Here is a 16,630-nt window from a genome sequence, read left to right on the forward strand (position 1 = left end):
ATATATATATATATATATATATATATATATATATATATATATATATATATATATATATATTTATATATATTAAATCTGTACATACAAAAATATATTTCCTATGCTGGGCGCTGCTTACACCCACGCAGGTGCACTCGCCTATGCTTACTGTGCGTTACATATGTTTACTGCTGCTTATTTGTGCTTACGTGTGCCTTATTCATTATGACAGTACCACTTTGATTGAAGGGATCTGGTTAATAGTCCCATGCGATACACACGTTCACTTTTACATGTTTTAATGTCGGCTTTACAGCAGAGCGACATTCATTCCACAAGGAAAATTATATGTGCTATAGTCGAACTTGAACCGTGAATGCCTGTTCATTAGGCAGATGCTCTAACCACTACACTATTGGTGTTCTGCTTCATTTATATGTATACCCATGGTTCATAGTTAACCGAACACATGCCTCAACACTTCACATACACAGCAGGCATCCATTTCGCTGTTGGGAAAACTGCACTACTACACATGCACCATTCCCTACTGCTCTGGACCTGTGCCGCATGTTGACTCACTCCGAGTATATTCAGACCTCCAAAGCCTATAGTCCTGGCACATACTTGTGTTTGATTGTCAGGGTGTTCATGTGGTCATCCGGGTTTAGGTTTGTCTGACTGTGCACTGGGACAGCCCTGTACCTGTTTGAAAGTCAGATTTAGCATGTGGACAAGGTTACTCCCAATGTTAGCGTCCTACCTGTGGTTAGAGATGCAGGTATTTTGGCCACTTCTGGCCAGCTTGATATGTCAGCACTAGATAATACGGGTGTTCCGCTGTTTTCCTTCACATTCGTTATGAATGCTTTCTTGTTCACATGTCCGTTCTGTATATATGTATATATATATATATATATATATATATATATATATATATATATATGTGTGTGTGTGTGTGTGTGTGTGTGTGTGTGTGTGTGTGTAGGGTTGCCACCCTTTCAAATGCCCAAAGTGGGACATTATGGGTACAAATGTCAGATTTTGCAGGCTGGAACATACCCACAGCCAGTACAAAGGACAGAACCTCACTTTTTGGCCTAAATGACAGCTTATTCTTGTAGCATTTTAGTTGCTTATTCTGTTTCTTATAACATTTAGGTGTTTCAAATACAGAATAACTGTTTTATGCAACTATTACATAAATATAGAGTATTTTGTCATTATATCTCGGACATCTGCCATTGTACATTATTTGTACAGGACACAACTGCCCAAAGAGGGACTGTCCCTTGCAAAGTGGGACGGGTGGTTACCCTATATATATGTGTATATATATATCTATATATATATATCTATATATATATATATATATATATATATATATATATATATACATATATATATATATATATATATATGTAGATATATACATATATATATATATATATATCTGTGTACGTATGCATGCATACACATCTATATGATTTAATTACTTTGATCATACTGTTGAATGACTGTGCTGTCTGCTATGTTTGTGATAACATCGAAGTTAGGTATAACTGCCATGGCTTAGTGGTAAATCACATTGATTGTGATGTGTAGGGTCCTGTCGTCGGGCCTGGCCGATGCGGTTTATTGTGTTGCTGGGCAGAACAAGGGTCGTTGAACAAAGCGCGCGTACAACACATTTCAGCTGCGGTTTTCCATTTAACCGCCGATTCACGTCACGCAAAAACCTTCTACATTCTTACTGTGATACATCACCCCAGTTCACATTTCAATGGTATTATATCATTATACAGAATAAAATTAACAAGATATGCTCGTATACAGATTACACATCATAAATGGTGTGTGCTGCAGTCGAACCGGCAACATCTGCTCAATAGTTGATGCTCTAACCACTACACTATTGGTGTTCTGCTTCATTTATATGTATACCCATGGTTCATAGTTACCCGAACACATGCCTCAGCACTTCACTAACACAGCAGGCATCCATTTTCCTGTTGGGAAAACTGCACTACTACACATGCACCATTCCCTACTGTTTTAGACACGTCCCGTATGTTGGCTTACTCCAAGTATATTCAGATGTCCCAAGCTTATAGTCCTGGGACATACGTTCATATCATGGTCAGGGTGTTCAATTAGTCTTCCAATTTTCAGCTCATCCGACTGTTGACTGTGATTGCCCTGTACCTGTTTGAAAGTCAGACTTAGCACGCGGACATAGTTAGTTCTACTTTTATCATCTTACTTGTGGTTGGGGATGCAGAGGTCTGCTATATCTATTGTGACCATGTTCATTCTTTAGATATATATATATATATATATATATATATATATATATATATATATATATATATATATAGGTCTGTACATACACATGCATATGTACCTGCATGCTTATTTATATTTCCCATACCATTGAATCACCGCCACTTACCGTCGCGCATACACGCTTGCATACCCGCTTACGTCTAGGGTTGCCACCTTTTCAAATGGCCAAAGTAGGACATTTTTGGGACACACATCAGATTTTACAGGCCAACAAATACCCATGGTCAGTACAAAGGATAGAACTTTACTTTTTTGCCTAACTGAAAGCTTATTCTTGTAGCAGTTTAATTGCTTGTTCTGTTTCTTGTAACATTTAGGTATTTTACATACAGAAATAACTATTTTATGCAACTGTTGCATGAAATATGGACATAATTATTTCCTACAATCTCAGGACATTTGCCATTTTAATATTGCTGGTCAGGACACAACTGCCCAAAAAGGGACTGTCTCTTGCAAAGTGGGACAGGTGGTAACCCTACTTACGTCTGCTTTAAAACTCCTTAATCACCCTATATCTGACTGCCACTATTGTGGCCATCATATAAAATTAGCCCTTGCATGGTTTGAACCCGGGAACAGGAACACCATAGTCATTGGTTTTACCACTAAATCATCCGTGATACATTCTCTATGGATGGTAATTAGGATATATCACTTTACTCCAGCCATTCCACAGTACTGGCAACAAATGTGACAGTCATGTGGTGTACATATGTATAGTACATGTTACTATTCATATGTTTCTGAGACGCATATGTATACATTTGCAAGTATACATATTTATGAATTGGACACATAGTTGACAACTACTTGTATGCATGTATGTGTGATGTGTAGCTATGATAATGTGAAAGGTATATATTCTCGATAATGCACATGGAGAGAAGTGCATCACGGTCAGGTGTTTAATCCCGGGTTGTAGGTTCTGCAGGACTGGCTGGAGGCTGAGCAGGGTTGTGGACAACTACTGCTCATACAACTTGTGTCCAGATGTCTACGGGACTGGACATCATGTTGTGACACCAAGTCTAATCTTTAGAACAGATACTTATCCCATGAGGGATATCCAAAAATTTTGGGGACCAATGACCTCGATTTTTCTGGATTTACAAAAATGAGGTAGGGTTATACATGCAAGGGATAAATAGTTTGCAATGCTGAGACTGCCTAGGGTGAGACTGCCTACTAGATATGAGTAGGGGTCACTATGTGCAGATATGGCTATGCCAAGCTAGCAGCACGAGTATGGGTGGTTTTGGCGGACGTTCAGGAAGGGGGGGTGGTGTGCTGTGGAGGGGATGATGGGTATTCAATTATGTATCCAGGTGTGTTGGGGTTAGATGGCTCAGTTCAGGCCAAATCATTATGTGGGTGTGTGCCGGTAATGTTTCTATACATGTGTATCGCACATTTTAATGTTCATATGTTTGCGGGATTGTGTTCTACAGTATGGCCTTTCAGGTTGTATTGTGGATGGGAATATTTGTTCTTTGGTTTTCTTTCTGATTCACCCACTGCTCCCTCGTATACCTCCAGTTCACCTATTGTGCATCCAAACCAGTCTCCCCTTGGTGAATTATTACATTATACATCACCCCCACCCCCATATTCCACACACACCATCCATCCCTTCTTTGGTTGATGGCCCATGGCACAGTCAACAGAACACATTGTGTACACTACATATCTCTGGTACCAATTTGGTTGTGAGGACTACCCTAGCATTTTTGATCTTCTACATGCTGTACTTAATGCACATAGGTACACGCAAATACTTATCTTTCATGACATGGTAGGTAGACCGGGGTAATACCTGTTCATCTTTGTGCCATCCTGACAAGGATGACTTGGACTGTGAATGGGCAGATATTGAGCGAATGCTCTGACCATTGTTAGGGTTGCCACCTTTTCAAATGACCAAAATGGGACATTTTCGGGACACACATCAGATTTTACAGGCCAACAAATACCCATGGTCAGTACAAAGGATAGTACATTAGTTTTATGCCTAAATTAAAGCTTATTGTTGTAGCAGTTTAGTTGCTTATTCTGTTTCTTGTAACATTTAGGTATTTTACATATGGAAATAAGTATTGTATGGAACTATTACATAAAATATGGGACATAATTATGTCCTACAATTGCAGGGCATTTAACATTTATAATAGTTTTGGTATGGACACAACTGCCCAGAGGACTGTCCCTCAGAATGTGGGACAGGTGGTGTCCCTAACCATTGGGTTAGGCTTAGCAAATGGCAGCAGCATGCTAACATGCTGCATTTCACTTCCACTTGGTATAACTATCAACACTACAATGGAATACGGGCACAGGGTTTTAAATGTCATTTGTTCGAGGGACGGGGACTCAATATTCAGCTACGTGCCTTTGTGTTTACTTTTTATTTTGGTGTTCGCAAAACTGTCTTGTATGCTTTGCATACATTTCAGTATCCACGGACACTGACAGGAGTGTTTATTATTAGAGGCAGGCTGTACTAGTCAGCATTTTAGGTTGCGCGTATGCAGCCGACATGTTCACGCCTCTGTGCAGCGCTTAGACATGCCCCCTGCACTCGCGCACGTTTCCTATGCATGTGGACATTGTGGCAGCACGCCTTCATTAATATGCATGTGGTGCTGCTGCACCATCTCTACGCCGCATGGTCGGCGCAAGGCTAACCCCATCCTTGCGCCGAGCTTCATGAATCCCGGGATTTATTATAAAACAAATAAACAGATTGAGCGCTTTCATCCTTAAAAAATTAGGACTTCTTCAGAATCAAACATTTTTGCTTCCTAGACCCTTTTTATATCATACACATACAATACAATTAATTAACGAAATGATTTAAAGTCACAGTGCCTTTAAAACTTTCTGGCACCACTCATTGCCTACTATAACAATGAAAACAGTGAAGCTGCCACATTATATTAAAAATGTAAACACCCTAAAAAACAATCTGAAAATACTTGTAAGATTAAAACTAACTTATAAAACACTCTAATACATAATAGCTATTTTATTTAATATGGGTTGCAAAGATATGTGTTCATTAATCCCATGAGGGATAGGACACTTGCAACTTAAGCTGGCATTTAACTTCCCTCTCCTCTAAAACTAAGGCATTCTTGTCCCACCTGGGATTTACCTTTATGTGGTCCAAAAGAGCAAATTTAAATTTCTGAAACCTAGGGCATAATTTTGAATGTTAAAATAATGAACTGTTTTCATTCTTTTTTCTAATATAATAAAGATGTTCATAAATCTTTTTTCACACACTCTTAATGGGGGGGGTCCATCTTTATACTTTCTAAATAAGTTAATTCATATTCTGAGCTGAAGACAATTCAAATGTGCGCAAGTTTCTGAAACCATATTACTTTCAGGTTTATACTCCTTTAGAGCACATTACTGCATCACAGGTGGAAATATTCTTATGGTCAACACAATTGACATTTTATTTTTTATTTTCAACATGCAGATGCTATACGATGAAATATTCCCATGCTCAACACAATTCACATTTTATTTTTTATTGTCATTATGCAGATACTATACATTTTACATGCTGCAAGATTCACAGCAACCATACCAGCCTATTCAAGAACACCATGTGCAGTCTCTTAAAGGGCTATGCACAGTATTGTTCTTCCATGAACTTGACAGAAGCATGATTCATAAAACCTGCATCACACTAGTCGCAGGACTGCAGATGAGCAGTTAATGAACAATACATTTTAGGGAGTGATGATGTTCTAGAGAGTTATCTTTACACCACAGAGTAATTCCTAAAGGTTTTGCCTTCTGTTGCCATGAATGCAAACAAGTGTACTTCAGAATAATATGCTAATTTAGGGGCTGAGTTAGGTGATGGCTCCAACTAGCTGAAGCACTTTAGCATCCCTAATAGATATGCAGAACTCTGTAGTTGTGATAGCAGGTTTGCTTGCACCTTAGAGAATTTTATTGCTGGTATTTTATTATTATTATTATTATTATTATTATTATTATTACTATTATTATCAGTATTATTACTTTAAGAAGCATTTTTTTAGTTTAACGCCGATAAGCAGCTTATTTAGCTCTGATACTTGAGCAGCACATCAGCGAGACAGGGGGATCAGTGCAATCAGCACCAGTATACCCACTGTATGCATTTAGTTGGGGTACACTAAGTTCTCCACTTGTCGCAGACTTGTACACCACTGGAGGGCACTTGTGAGTTTCATATGATCCTAGGGCAGATTTTCCATTTGTCGTATATGCAAGGAGTACTCCATCTACAGTATAGAGTACAGAATAATCAACCCCACCTACAGTATAGAGTACAAAATAATCAATTGTCTTTTCCCACTCTGGATTAACATTTATGAATATCAAAGGGCTTTGGTACACTATTCTACTTTAGTTTAACACAGCTTCTTCACAAGTAGACTTTTTTGTTATATATCTTTCTAATGTTACATTCGTACACTAGCTTCAAAATTCTTTTATTGCATTTGTATATTACTTTCTGGTTGGGTTGCTCATGGTGGTGGAGCACCCCTCCATGAATCTTCTCCACCTCAATATGCATTTTTTATTTAAATCTATAGCAAGGTTATACACTACCAGTCAGGCTCATCTGCCCCTTTCTAAATGATAAAGTGGATTTGGCTTGAGGTGATCTGGTCAGAGAGCCACAATTTTCACACACATGGAGGGAACTGGATTTGTCAGTGCTGCCATATCTCCTCTCAGTCTATTGACATCATATTTCAGGCAATAAAGCATGCTTTTAGGTAATATCTCTGTCCTTAATCCAATGATGGACACACTCAGAGTACTAATCATTATTCTATCCAGTTGCCATACTTTCAGTCTCCACTGGATCTAGAATGAGTGACCTACCCCACCAGCTTGTCATCTATTTACCCTCCATCCTGGGAAAGGTAACCAGGGTCAGCATTATTACATTTTTCCCTGAAACCTGTCAACCTCAGCAGGCTCTCCATCTGCTCCTTGACCTCCAGTCACTTGGGTCATAGTCAAGGGATTATCACTGTTCACCAGTGGAGCTAACAATAATATTCATTCTTATGATGTGATGTTTTTATATTGCTTATGACACTGTATTCTTAATTATTTCTCCATAGCTATGGAGTTATCATCATGTATTAGTATTTAAAGTTGATGTGAGTGGCCAGGACATACTCCCCATCTACCCCACCAAGCTCTGAGTAGCTATTCATCCACTAAAGATACCCTAACATTCCAGGCATCAGTTGTCAGGAGCAAGCAAAACCATTGGAAAACCTCTTGCTACTAGGCATTATATGCATCTGAATTCTCCTTAATGGTGTCCTGTTTCTGCTTCAAAAATGGGATGATGACACATTGCAAGACCTGCACACTGTTTTCTGGTAATCTGCTATTCCCTAATCATGCAAGCACCTAGTTTAAGCATGCTCCCCCAGGCATATCTTCAGCACCCATGCCAATGTAACCTTCTCCAAAGAAAAAAAGATTAGACTTCTGATTATATTTTCACCTGTGGCAAGTTTCCCCTGCATAGTTCTCAAACATCCACATCTAAAATGTTGAATACTACCTCCCACAATGTGCAATAGAAGGACAAATGCGGAACACTTATTAACAATTCACTGACCTCCACAACCAGGAAAGTCACAGGGTGATTTAAATGTGTCATTTACTCTAATAGGTTTCTTTGATGAATTGGTATGATTCTGTAATATTGTGCCAAGTGACAATTCCCACTAATAGATATATATCTATCCGTCTACATACGCACGCACGCACGTACGCACACACACACACACACACACACACACACACACACACACACACACATATATATATATATATATATATATATATATATATATATATATATATATATACATATACATGCACACACACACACACACACACACACACACACACACACACACACACACACACACATGCTCACTCTAGCCTTAATAGCCTTCATCAAGGTAATTATCAATGTTCTATTACCTCTGCATATGAAAAATATAAAATTATGGTTTATAACTGCAATTTTATAATTTATCAAAAATATTTTAATGGAAAATATCAAACTGATTTAGAGCTATAACTTAATATCCACTGATTGGCCTATGTGGTAATTAGGAAGAGGTAGATTCCTAAGTTGTATGACACTGATTGTACAGCTTCTCGTAGTGGTGGTGATCTTTATTGTGTTGTTGTGTTGTTGTTACATCAGAAGTAAAAATAATATCCAAAAGGTAAGGCTATATTTTATTTTTAAGGAATGTTTTATTGGTTGTTAGCTTCAGTTTTATTACAGTAAACATGATTTGCTTTTTTTAACAATCAGATTTTTCATATAAACAACTGAAAGTCAGTATAATCAATCAACTATTGTCAAAGGTTACACTGGGTGCAGTTTGATATCAACTTCTTTTCTGCATTAAATTAACTTTAAACTAAATATCAACAGGTTGGCCTAATGGTTAAGGTGTTTGCCTTACAAACATAAGGTGTAGGGTTTGAGTCTTACAAGGGATAATTGGCTAGGCTTAAAATGGCTCACAAGGGCAGTTAGCCTAGAACTAACCTATGAACCTGTATGATAGTATACAGCAAACATTGCTTTTATAAAGCATTTGTGTTCTGAAATTCTATTAGTCGTCGAACTTTGGACCAACATTCAGAAGAAGATGTCTATTTTCAGGTCTAGAGCATCATCTCTAGAGGTAACTATCTTTAAAAGATCTAAGAATTCATAGAACTGAGGAAAACTATTGATATTCCATTTTTTTGTGATTGTTTTCTTGCAATCACCATTATAGTCCACCGGATGTACTACTGCTTATTTTTCTGGGTCTGCATTATGAGAATATTATAATAACACCAAACATTCTGAGAGATAGAAATTGCTCTTCCAGATAGAGTTTAAAAAGAAATTAAATTTTTCTAGTAAACGTTTAATCTTATCCAACCATTTATGATATATTATCAAACAGAATTTATATCTGATTTGCATCTCCAACAATTTATATTGACTTTCTTATTCATTTTAGCCAGTCTTTGTTGTGCAAAAAAAAAAGCTCAATGTATAGTGAAAACCTTCCAAAAGTGTACTAATGATGTTGCCCATATGGATTTTAATATAAGTAACTTGATTATTATTTAAAAAATTACTACCATCTTTTTGAAGTATAGATTTCCAAAAGGAATCACTGAGTTCTTTTTACTCTCTATTAAAATTTTGTTTAGATTTGAAAAACACAAATTAATTTTCCCTATATACAATGCTGCAAAGGGAGTCTAATAATGCTGGAATATTTCAGATCTTGTCCTGTAGAGAGAAGGCTGGATGATGTGGGGATAGTGAATCAGGAAGTGAAACAGATTAGCAAGAAGGAAGTACGGACAGCTATGAAGAGAATGAAGAATGGAAAGGCTGTTGGTCCAGATGATATACCAGTGAAAGCATGGAGGTGCTTAGGAGAAATGGCAGTGGAGTTCTTAACCAGATTATTTACTGAAATCTTAGAAAGTCAGAGGATGCCTGAGGAGTGGAGAAAAATAGTTTTGGTACCTATTTTAAGAATAAGGGTGATGTGCAGAGTTGTAGTAACTACAGAGGGATAAAACTGATTAGTCACAGCTTGAAGTTATGGGAAAGAGTAGTGGGAGCTAAGTTAAGAAGGGAGGTGATGATTAGCGATCAGCAGTATAGTTTCATGCCGGGAAAGAGCACTACAGATGCGTTGTTTGCTATGAGACTGTTGATGGAGAAATATAGGGAAGGTCAGGAAGAGTTGCATTGTGTCTTTGTGGACTTGGAGAAAGCATATGATAGGGTGCCTGTAGAGGAGTTGTGGTATTGTATAGGGAAGTCTGGAGTGGCAGAGAAGTATGTAAGAGTGATACAGGATATGCACGAGGGTAGTGTGACAGTGGTGAAGTCTGCAGTGGGAGTGACCGATCCATTTAAGGTGGAGGTGGGATTACATCAAGGATCAGCTCTGAGCCCTTTCTTATTTGCAATGGTGATGGACAGGTTGACAGACAAGTTCAGACAGGAGGCCCCATGGACTATGATGTTTGCAGATGACATTGTGATCTGTAGTGACAGTAAGGACCAGGTTGAGGAGACCCTGGAGAGGTGGAGATATACTCTAGAGAGGAGAGGAATGAAGATCAGCAGGTCTAAGACAGAATATGTGTGTGTGAATGAGAGGGAGGATAGAGGAATAGTGAGGATGCAGGAAGTAGAGTTGGTAAAGGTGGATGAGTTTAAGTACTTGGGATCAACAGTTCAGGGTAATGATGAGTGTGGAAGAGAGGTGAACAAGAGAGTAGAGGCAGGGTTCAGTGGGTGGAGAAGAGTGTCAGGAGTCAGGAGTAACTTGTGACAGACGGGTACCAGTAAGAGAGAAAGGGAAGGTCTACAAGAGGGTAGTGAGACCAGCTATGTTTTATGGGTTGGAGATGGTGGCATTGACAAAAAGGCAGGAGTCAGAGCTGGAAGTAGCAGAGTTAAAGATGTTAAGATTTGCAGTGGGTGTGACAAGGATGGACAGGATTAGGAATCAGTATATTAGAGGGTCAGTTCAGGTTGTACAGTCAGAGAGGTGAGATTGCGTTGGTTTGGACATGTGCTGAGGAGGGATGATTTGTATTTTGGGAAAAGGATGCTAAGGATGGAGCTGGTGGGTAAGAGGAAAAGAGGAAGGCCTAAGATAAGGTTTATGGATGTGGTGAGAGAGGACATGCAGGCAGTTGGTGTGACAGAGCAATATGCAGAGGACAGGGAGAAATGGAAACAGATGATCTGCTGTGGTGACCCTTAATGGGAACAACCGAAAGAGAAGAAGAAGTCATGTAATGTCCTATTCAATAGTACTGGAACATTAGTTATAATTAATTTCATCTATAACCAACCATGTTCATCTAAACCAAATTGCATATTCAGCTGATGTAAAGATTTTACATTTCTACCTTGAAAGCAATTTTACCAGCCCACTAAGTTCTTATCTTTCCATCTAATTTGTTTGCATTAGTGATTAATATCAAATCATCATCATCTTCTTTCGGCTGTTCCCGTTAAGGGTCACCACAGTGGATCACCTGTTTCCATTTCTTCCTGTCCTCTGCATCTTGCTCTGTCACACCAACCACCTGCATGTCCTCCCTCACCACATCCATAAACCTTATCTTAGGCCTTCCTCTTTTCCTGTTACCTGGTAGCTTCATCCTTAGCATCTTTTTCCCAATATACTCAGCATCCCTTCTCAGCATATGTCCAAACCAATGTAATCTTGCCTACCTGGCTTTGTCTCCAAACCTTCCAACCTGGGCTGACCCTCTAATATACTTATTCCTAATCCTGTCCACCCTCGTCACACCCAGTGCAAATCTTAACATCTTTAACTCTGCCACATCTAGCTCAAACTCCTGCCTTTTTGTCAATGCCACTGTCTCCAACCCATATAACATAGCTGCTCTTACTACCCTCTTGCAGACCTTCCCTTTCACTCTTACAGGTACTCGTCTGTCACAAATCACTCCTGACACTCTTCTCCACCCACTCCATCCTGCCTGTACTCTCTTCTTCACCTCTCTTCCACACTCACCGTTACTCTGAACTATTGACCCCAAGTATTTAAACTCATCCACCTTCGCCAGCTCTACTCCTTGCATCCTCACCATTCCTCTATCTTCCCTCTCATTCACACACATATATTCTGTCTTAGTCCGGCTGACCTTCATTCCTCTTCTCTCTAGAGCATATCTCCATCTCTCCAGGGTCTCCTCCACCTGTTCCCTACTCTCACTACAGATTACATGTGGACACCAGTTAATATTAATATCAAATGTTAGTTATTAAAAAAGGAATGAATAATTAAACCAGATTTTACATGTCCATGTAACTCTCAATACTATTTTTAAAACTTTTTTAGAATAAAGATAACATGGCTTGCAATATTTCTGTTTGTACATGTAGGATGAGACCTAGCACTTGTTTACTAGCAATAGCAGTGCATTGCCTAGTAACTTAGTATTGAGATGAAGTGAAGTCCTGAAGGAAATAATGGCATTCCTGGGTGTATTTTGCAACCAGACACTTTATTGAATTCCCTGGATTTTGTGTTGTAATCTCTTATATGTGAAGTGACTATTGGCCCCATAAATGGATAGCAAAGGTAGTGTTTCGCACAGATTTTGGTACAAAAGTCTGAGATTACATGAGAAGTAAAAGTCCTATATACTTTTATGGAATTTCAAAGTTCTTTCCTGTAAATCATTTCTCTGGTACATCATTGATTTTGTTTGGTTAATGATGAAATGCTTATACTTCTGCATCATTTTGTAACTCAATTATTTAAACTGTTTAAACTAATTATTTATTTAAGCTTGTGTTTATGAATAATATTCCACCAACCTATTGGAAGTGGGAAGATTTGGATACATATTACGTTATCAAACCGTAACAAGTTCGAACGCCATATTGTCGGACCCATATGTTCGAACTTGGAAAAGTTTGAACGTTTCAATGGAGATTTCCGTTCAATGCCAAAACGGAAGATTTCCCTTTACTGCACAGTAGTGTGATCTTGGAGTTGGTATATTTAAAAAGTGGGGGGTGCAGCCCCCACATGTGGGTGCAGGGGGCTTGCCCTCCTGTTACAATCCTCAGGTAGTTTTTTTTTTCAGCTTTTTTTTTTTTTTTTTTTTTTTTGACGTTTTCAAACTTTTGAAAGTTCAAACTTATGGGTTCGATAATATGGCATTCGAAGTTTTGAAATTCGATAATGTAATATGAACCCAAAGATGTATATATTGTCCAATATGCAGATGTTATGTTAATTCCATTTCCAGATTTTTATCTGGATGTTCCTAGCTTTTAAGGGTCTTTGCACCTGTATTTGATATATTCAAGTGCAGTTGTATGGTGCAGACTTTTAAAATTTCAGGTGGTATTATTGTTATACCTCATTACCTAAGGGCTGTCTGTATTCCTTGGATCATACTGAAGGATCTGATCATACTTGTCTAGTAGAAATTATAAACCTCTGGAGTACAAGCTACAGATTGTGTGATGTTTTGCATGAAATGATTTCTGTCCTTTGATATTAGGAAATGAGATACAAATGACTTTCTTGTCATAGCTTTGTAGACATACAGGCCAGTTATGATTGTAAAACAGTGAATAACTTTTTTAAATAGAGATACTCGATCAAATTTATTTCAGACAGCACATTCAAAAACAAATGTGAACATAACATTAAAAAGTGCCACTGGAATCAGTAACATAGATCACTGATTTGTATTTGTTGTTTTATTTTACAGGTATTATATGGAAGGTGTCTGTTGTTACAAGTGATAGCCCCTCTGCCAGCACCACTGCACATGTGTACATCATACTGTATGGTAATCTTGGAAATTCGGGGTATTTCTTTCTCTACAGCAGTGATGATGGTGCATTTCACAGCAACCATGAAGACACTTTCACTGTATGTATCAGTACATAAAACTGCCTGCCATTCTACATGTAGTCTGTTATATCTAATATCTATCTATCTATATATATATATATATATATATATATATATATATATATATATATATATATATATATATATATAGATCTGTGTGTGTGTGTGTGTGTGTGTGTGTGTGTGTATATACATATATATATATATATATATATATATATATATATATATATATATATATATATGTATATATATATATGCATAGGGTTCCTATTAGAACACCGAATGCTTGAAATGTCAAATGTCATATGGTCAACACCATATGATCGACATTTCAAGTGTTCGAAGGTTAAACATAACGGCGCAGTTCGGTGCAGAATGGGAGAATTTCCCTTTTCTGCACTGAAATGCGGTCTCAGAGTTGGCATATTTAAGTAGGGGGGTGTGGGTGGTGCAGCCCCCCCCCATGTGGGGTGTGCAGGGGGGCTTGCCCCCCTGCTCGTACCATTAAGGTAAGTTTTTCTTTTTTTTTTTTATTGTATATTCGATCTTTCAAACTTTGACCATACGTTGTCAAACATATGGATTCGAAGTTTTGAAAGTTCAAATATATAATATAGACCCTATGCATATGTACATGAGTAACATATTTGAAACTACAGACAGGGTTGTTCTGTAATAGTGCACTCATAATCTGGTCACAGTACTGTGATAAACCCTGCTTAAGTCATTGAAACTGGATAAATGAATAATATAATGCATATACGCTTTTTAATATTTATAGTAATATAGCACTGTCATAATGGTTTAAAAATCAAAATTTTGACTTTGATGATTATGAGCAATACAAAGACTGAGAATGAAGCACTATAGTAGCATATGAAAATATGTTGTGCAGAGCTGCTTGAAGACTTTTACTTTTGGCCCATTCAAATAAAAAAAAAAAATCAGAAAAAAATAAGTAAAGGACTTTAACTTCTAATTTTGCTTTCTGGCCTGCCACAAATGTACCAAAATATATGGACACAATAACTGCTAGCTTGCTCAGATCTTCTACCTCATGAGTTCATGAATGCAAGCAAGTCCTTACAATGAATCTTCGCACAGTACATGGGAACACAGTCAGCTCAACAAAATCCTAATTAAGCTTTGTTTTCTTTTATTGTGTGAAAATCTGGCAGACTAAGAGATGGAGTCAGTTTGTCAGGATATACCTATATGTGTGTGCGTGTGTGTGCGTGCGTGCATGTGTGTGCGTGCGTGCAATCAGGAAGCACATTTTTGTTTTGTGTAGTAGAATCAGACATTCCCACTTTGAGATAAGATGGAAACATTGACAACTGCTCAAAAACATTGTGCACTATTGAGAAGAGATGGTGTGATATAGAGATGACATTACAATGACGAAGGGTTATCATCTCTTCCACCATTGTGACACCAAGATGGCAGGATGTCACCCACTGTGACATTAGAATTAGTGGCACCAATAGGGTATGAATCCCATCACTAATGGCCAAGGGTCAATTAATAGAAAGAAAGTGCACACAAGTCTATTTCAATGATTAATTGACAAAGAATAACCTGGCCCTAGAAGCATAAATGGAATATGCACTGCTATTCTAGGTAAGAGCATTCTACCTCCGCACCCTGTCTGGACTGCACAGAGCCACTTACATAGCTGAATCTTTAGTCAATCTCCCCAAGCTCCTATTTCATGACTCTATCTCTGATCATTGTCCTCTAGTTCCCTATTGACCATCATTATTGCTTTGACACAATGTATTATATTATTTTCACACACACACACACACACACACACACACACACACACACACACACACACACACACACACACACAACAGGCAAGGTTGGCAAAATTATTCACAGCTTTCTTCCAGTAGAATTGTGACTATTCTGGTTTAGGGATAGAAGCTCCCATTACCTGGGTGCTTTTAATCAAGTCAAATGTTAACACAATAATTAATCTCACTGGAAGTAGGTCCAAGCAGTCTAATTAGAGATGTGCTCCCCACAGATCATTAACTAATAATGTAATTGATATCAATCCTCTTCTCAGGTAAACAACAGTATATATGTTTATTTTTAATAAATAATGAACATCAACAATACTTAAAGATTAATATATAAATCTTACTTAAATAGTAAAGAAAATAATACAAATACAGAGCAAAATGTACATAGGCTGGGAAAGAAATGACATAGAAAAAAATTGAGTTCCAGATACCTAACTTGGTTATAGCTTACTCCAAAAATAGTACCCTAACTCAAAATGAGTTAGATAAATTAATAAATAATCATCAAGAAGACACCTTTTGCAAATTGATACAGCACATGGAAAAGTCATTTTAGCATCTATAGCACAGCATACCATAGCCCACAATTATATACAATATTTTTCCATCATCCCTCAGTATTATCCACATGACCTAATCTCCATGTTGCTGGCCTGGAAGATATAAATAGTTCAACCATGTTTTAATTGTCATAGCAACATTATCAGAGACAACATTTATTTATTTATTTTGCATTTGTTACTAATGTCCAACTGGGCTGAAAGCCCATTTTCAGTGGAGACCCGGGAAGAAAAGCTCCATACATATACAACAGCAAAGTTGTACAAAGAAATATATAAACAAATAGTACAAAAAAATTAAGACAGAGAGAAAACATCCAGCAGGTAATTACAGTACAATGAAATGCATGCTAAGTATGATAAAGATAGAATCAATACAAACTATTATGAACAACATTGGGGCTTCTTAATTACATTACATACAAATCAGTTA

At 37.6% G+C, this 16,630-nt stretch overlaps 1 protein-coding gene across 1 annotated transcript in view; it reads left to right on the forward strand.

The window, feature by feature from the left end:
- Positions 1-16,630, forward strand: part of RP1 (RP1 axonemal microtubule associated) — a 652,673-nt gene that overhangs the window by 197,404 nt on the left and 438,639 nt on the right. The window contains exon 3 of the mRNA XM_044065894.1: positions 13,678-13,841. Within this exon, the coding sequence (XP_043921829.1) occupies positions 13,678-13,841 (164 nt within the window). The remainder of the gene's footprint in view (positions 1-13,677; positions 13,842-16,630) is intronic.

This window comes from Protopterus annectens, chromosome 3.part0 (genome assembly GCF_019279795.1).
Source record: "Protopterus annectens isolate FY-2018-M chromosome 3.part0, PAN1.0, whole genome shotgun sequence".
NCBI classification, from domain to species: domain Eukaryota; kingdom Metazoa; phylum Chordata; order Ceratodontiformes; family Protopteridae; genus Protopterus; species Protopterus annectens.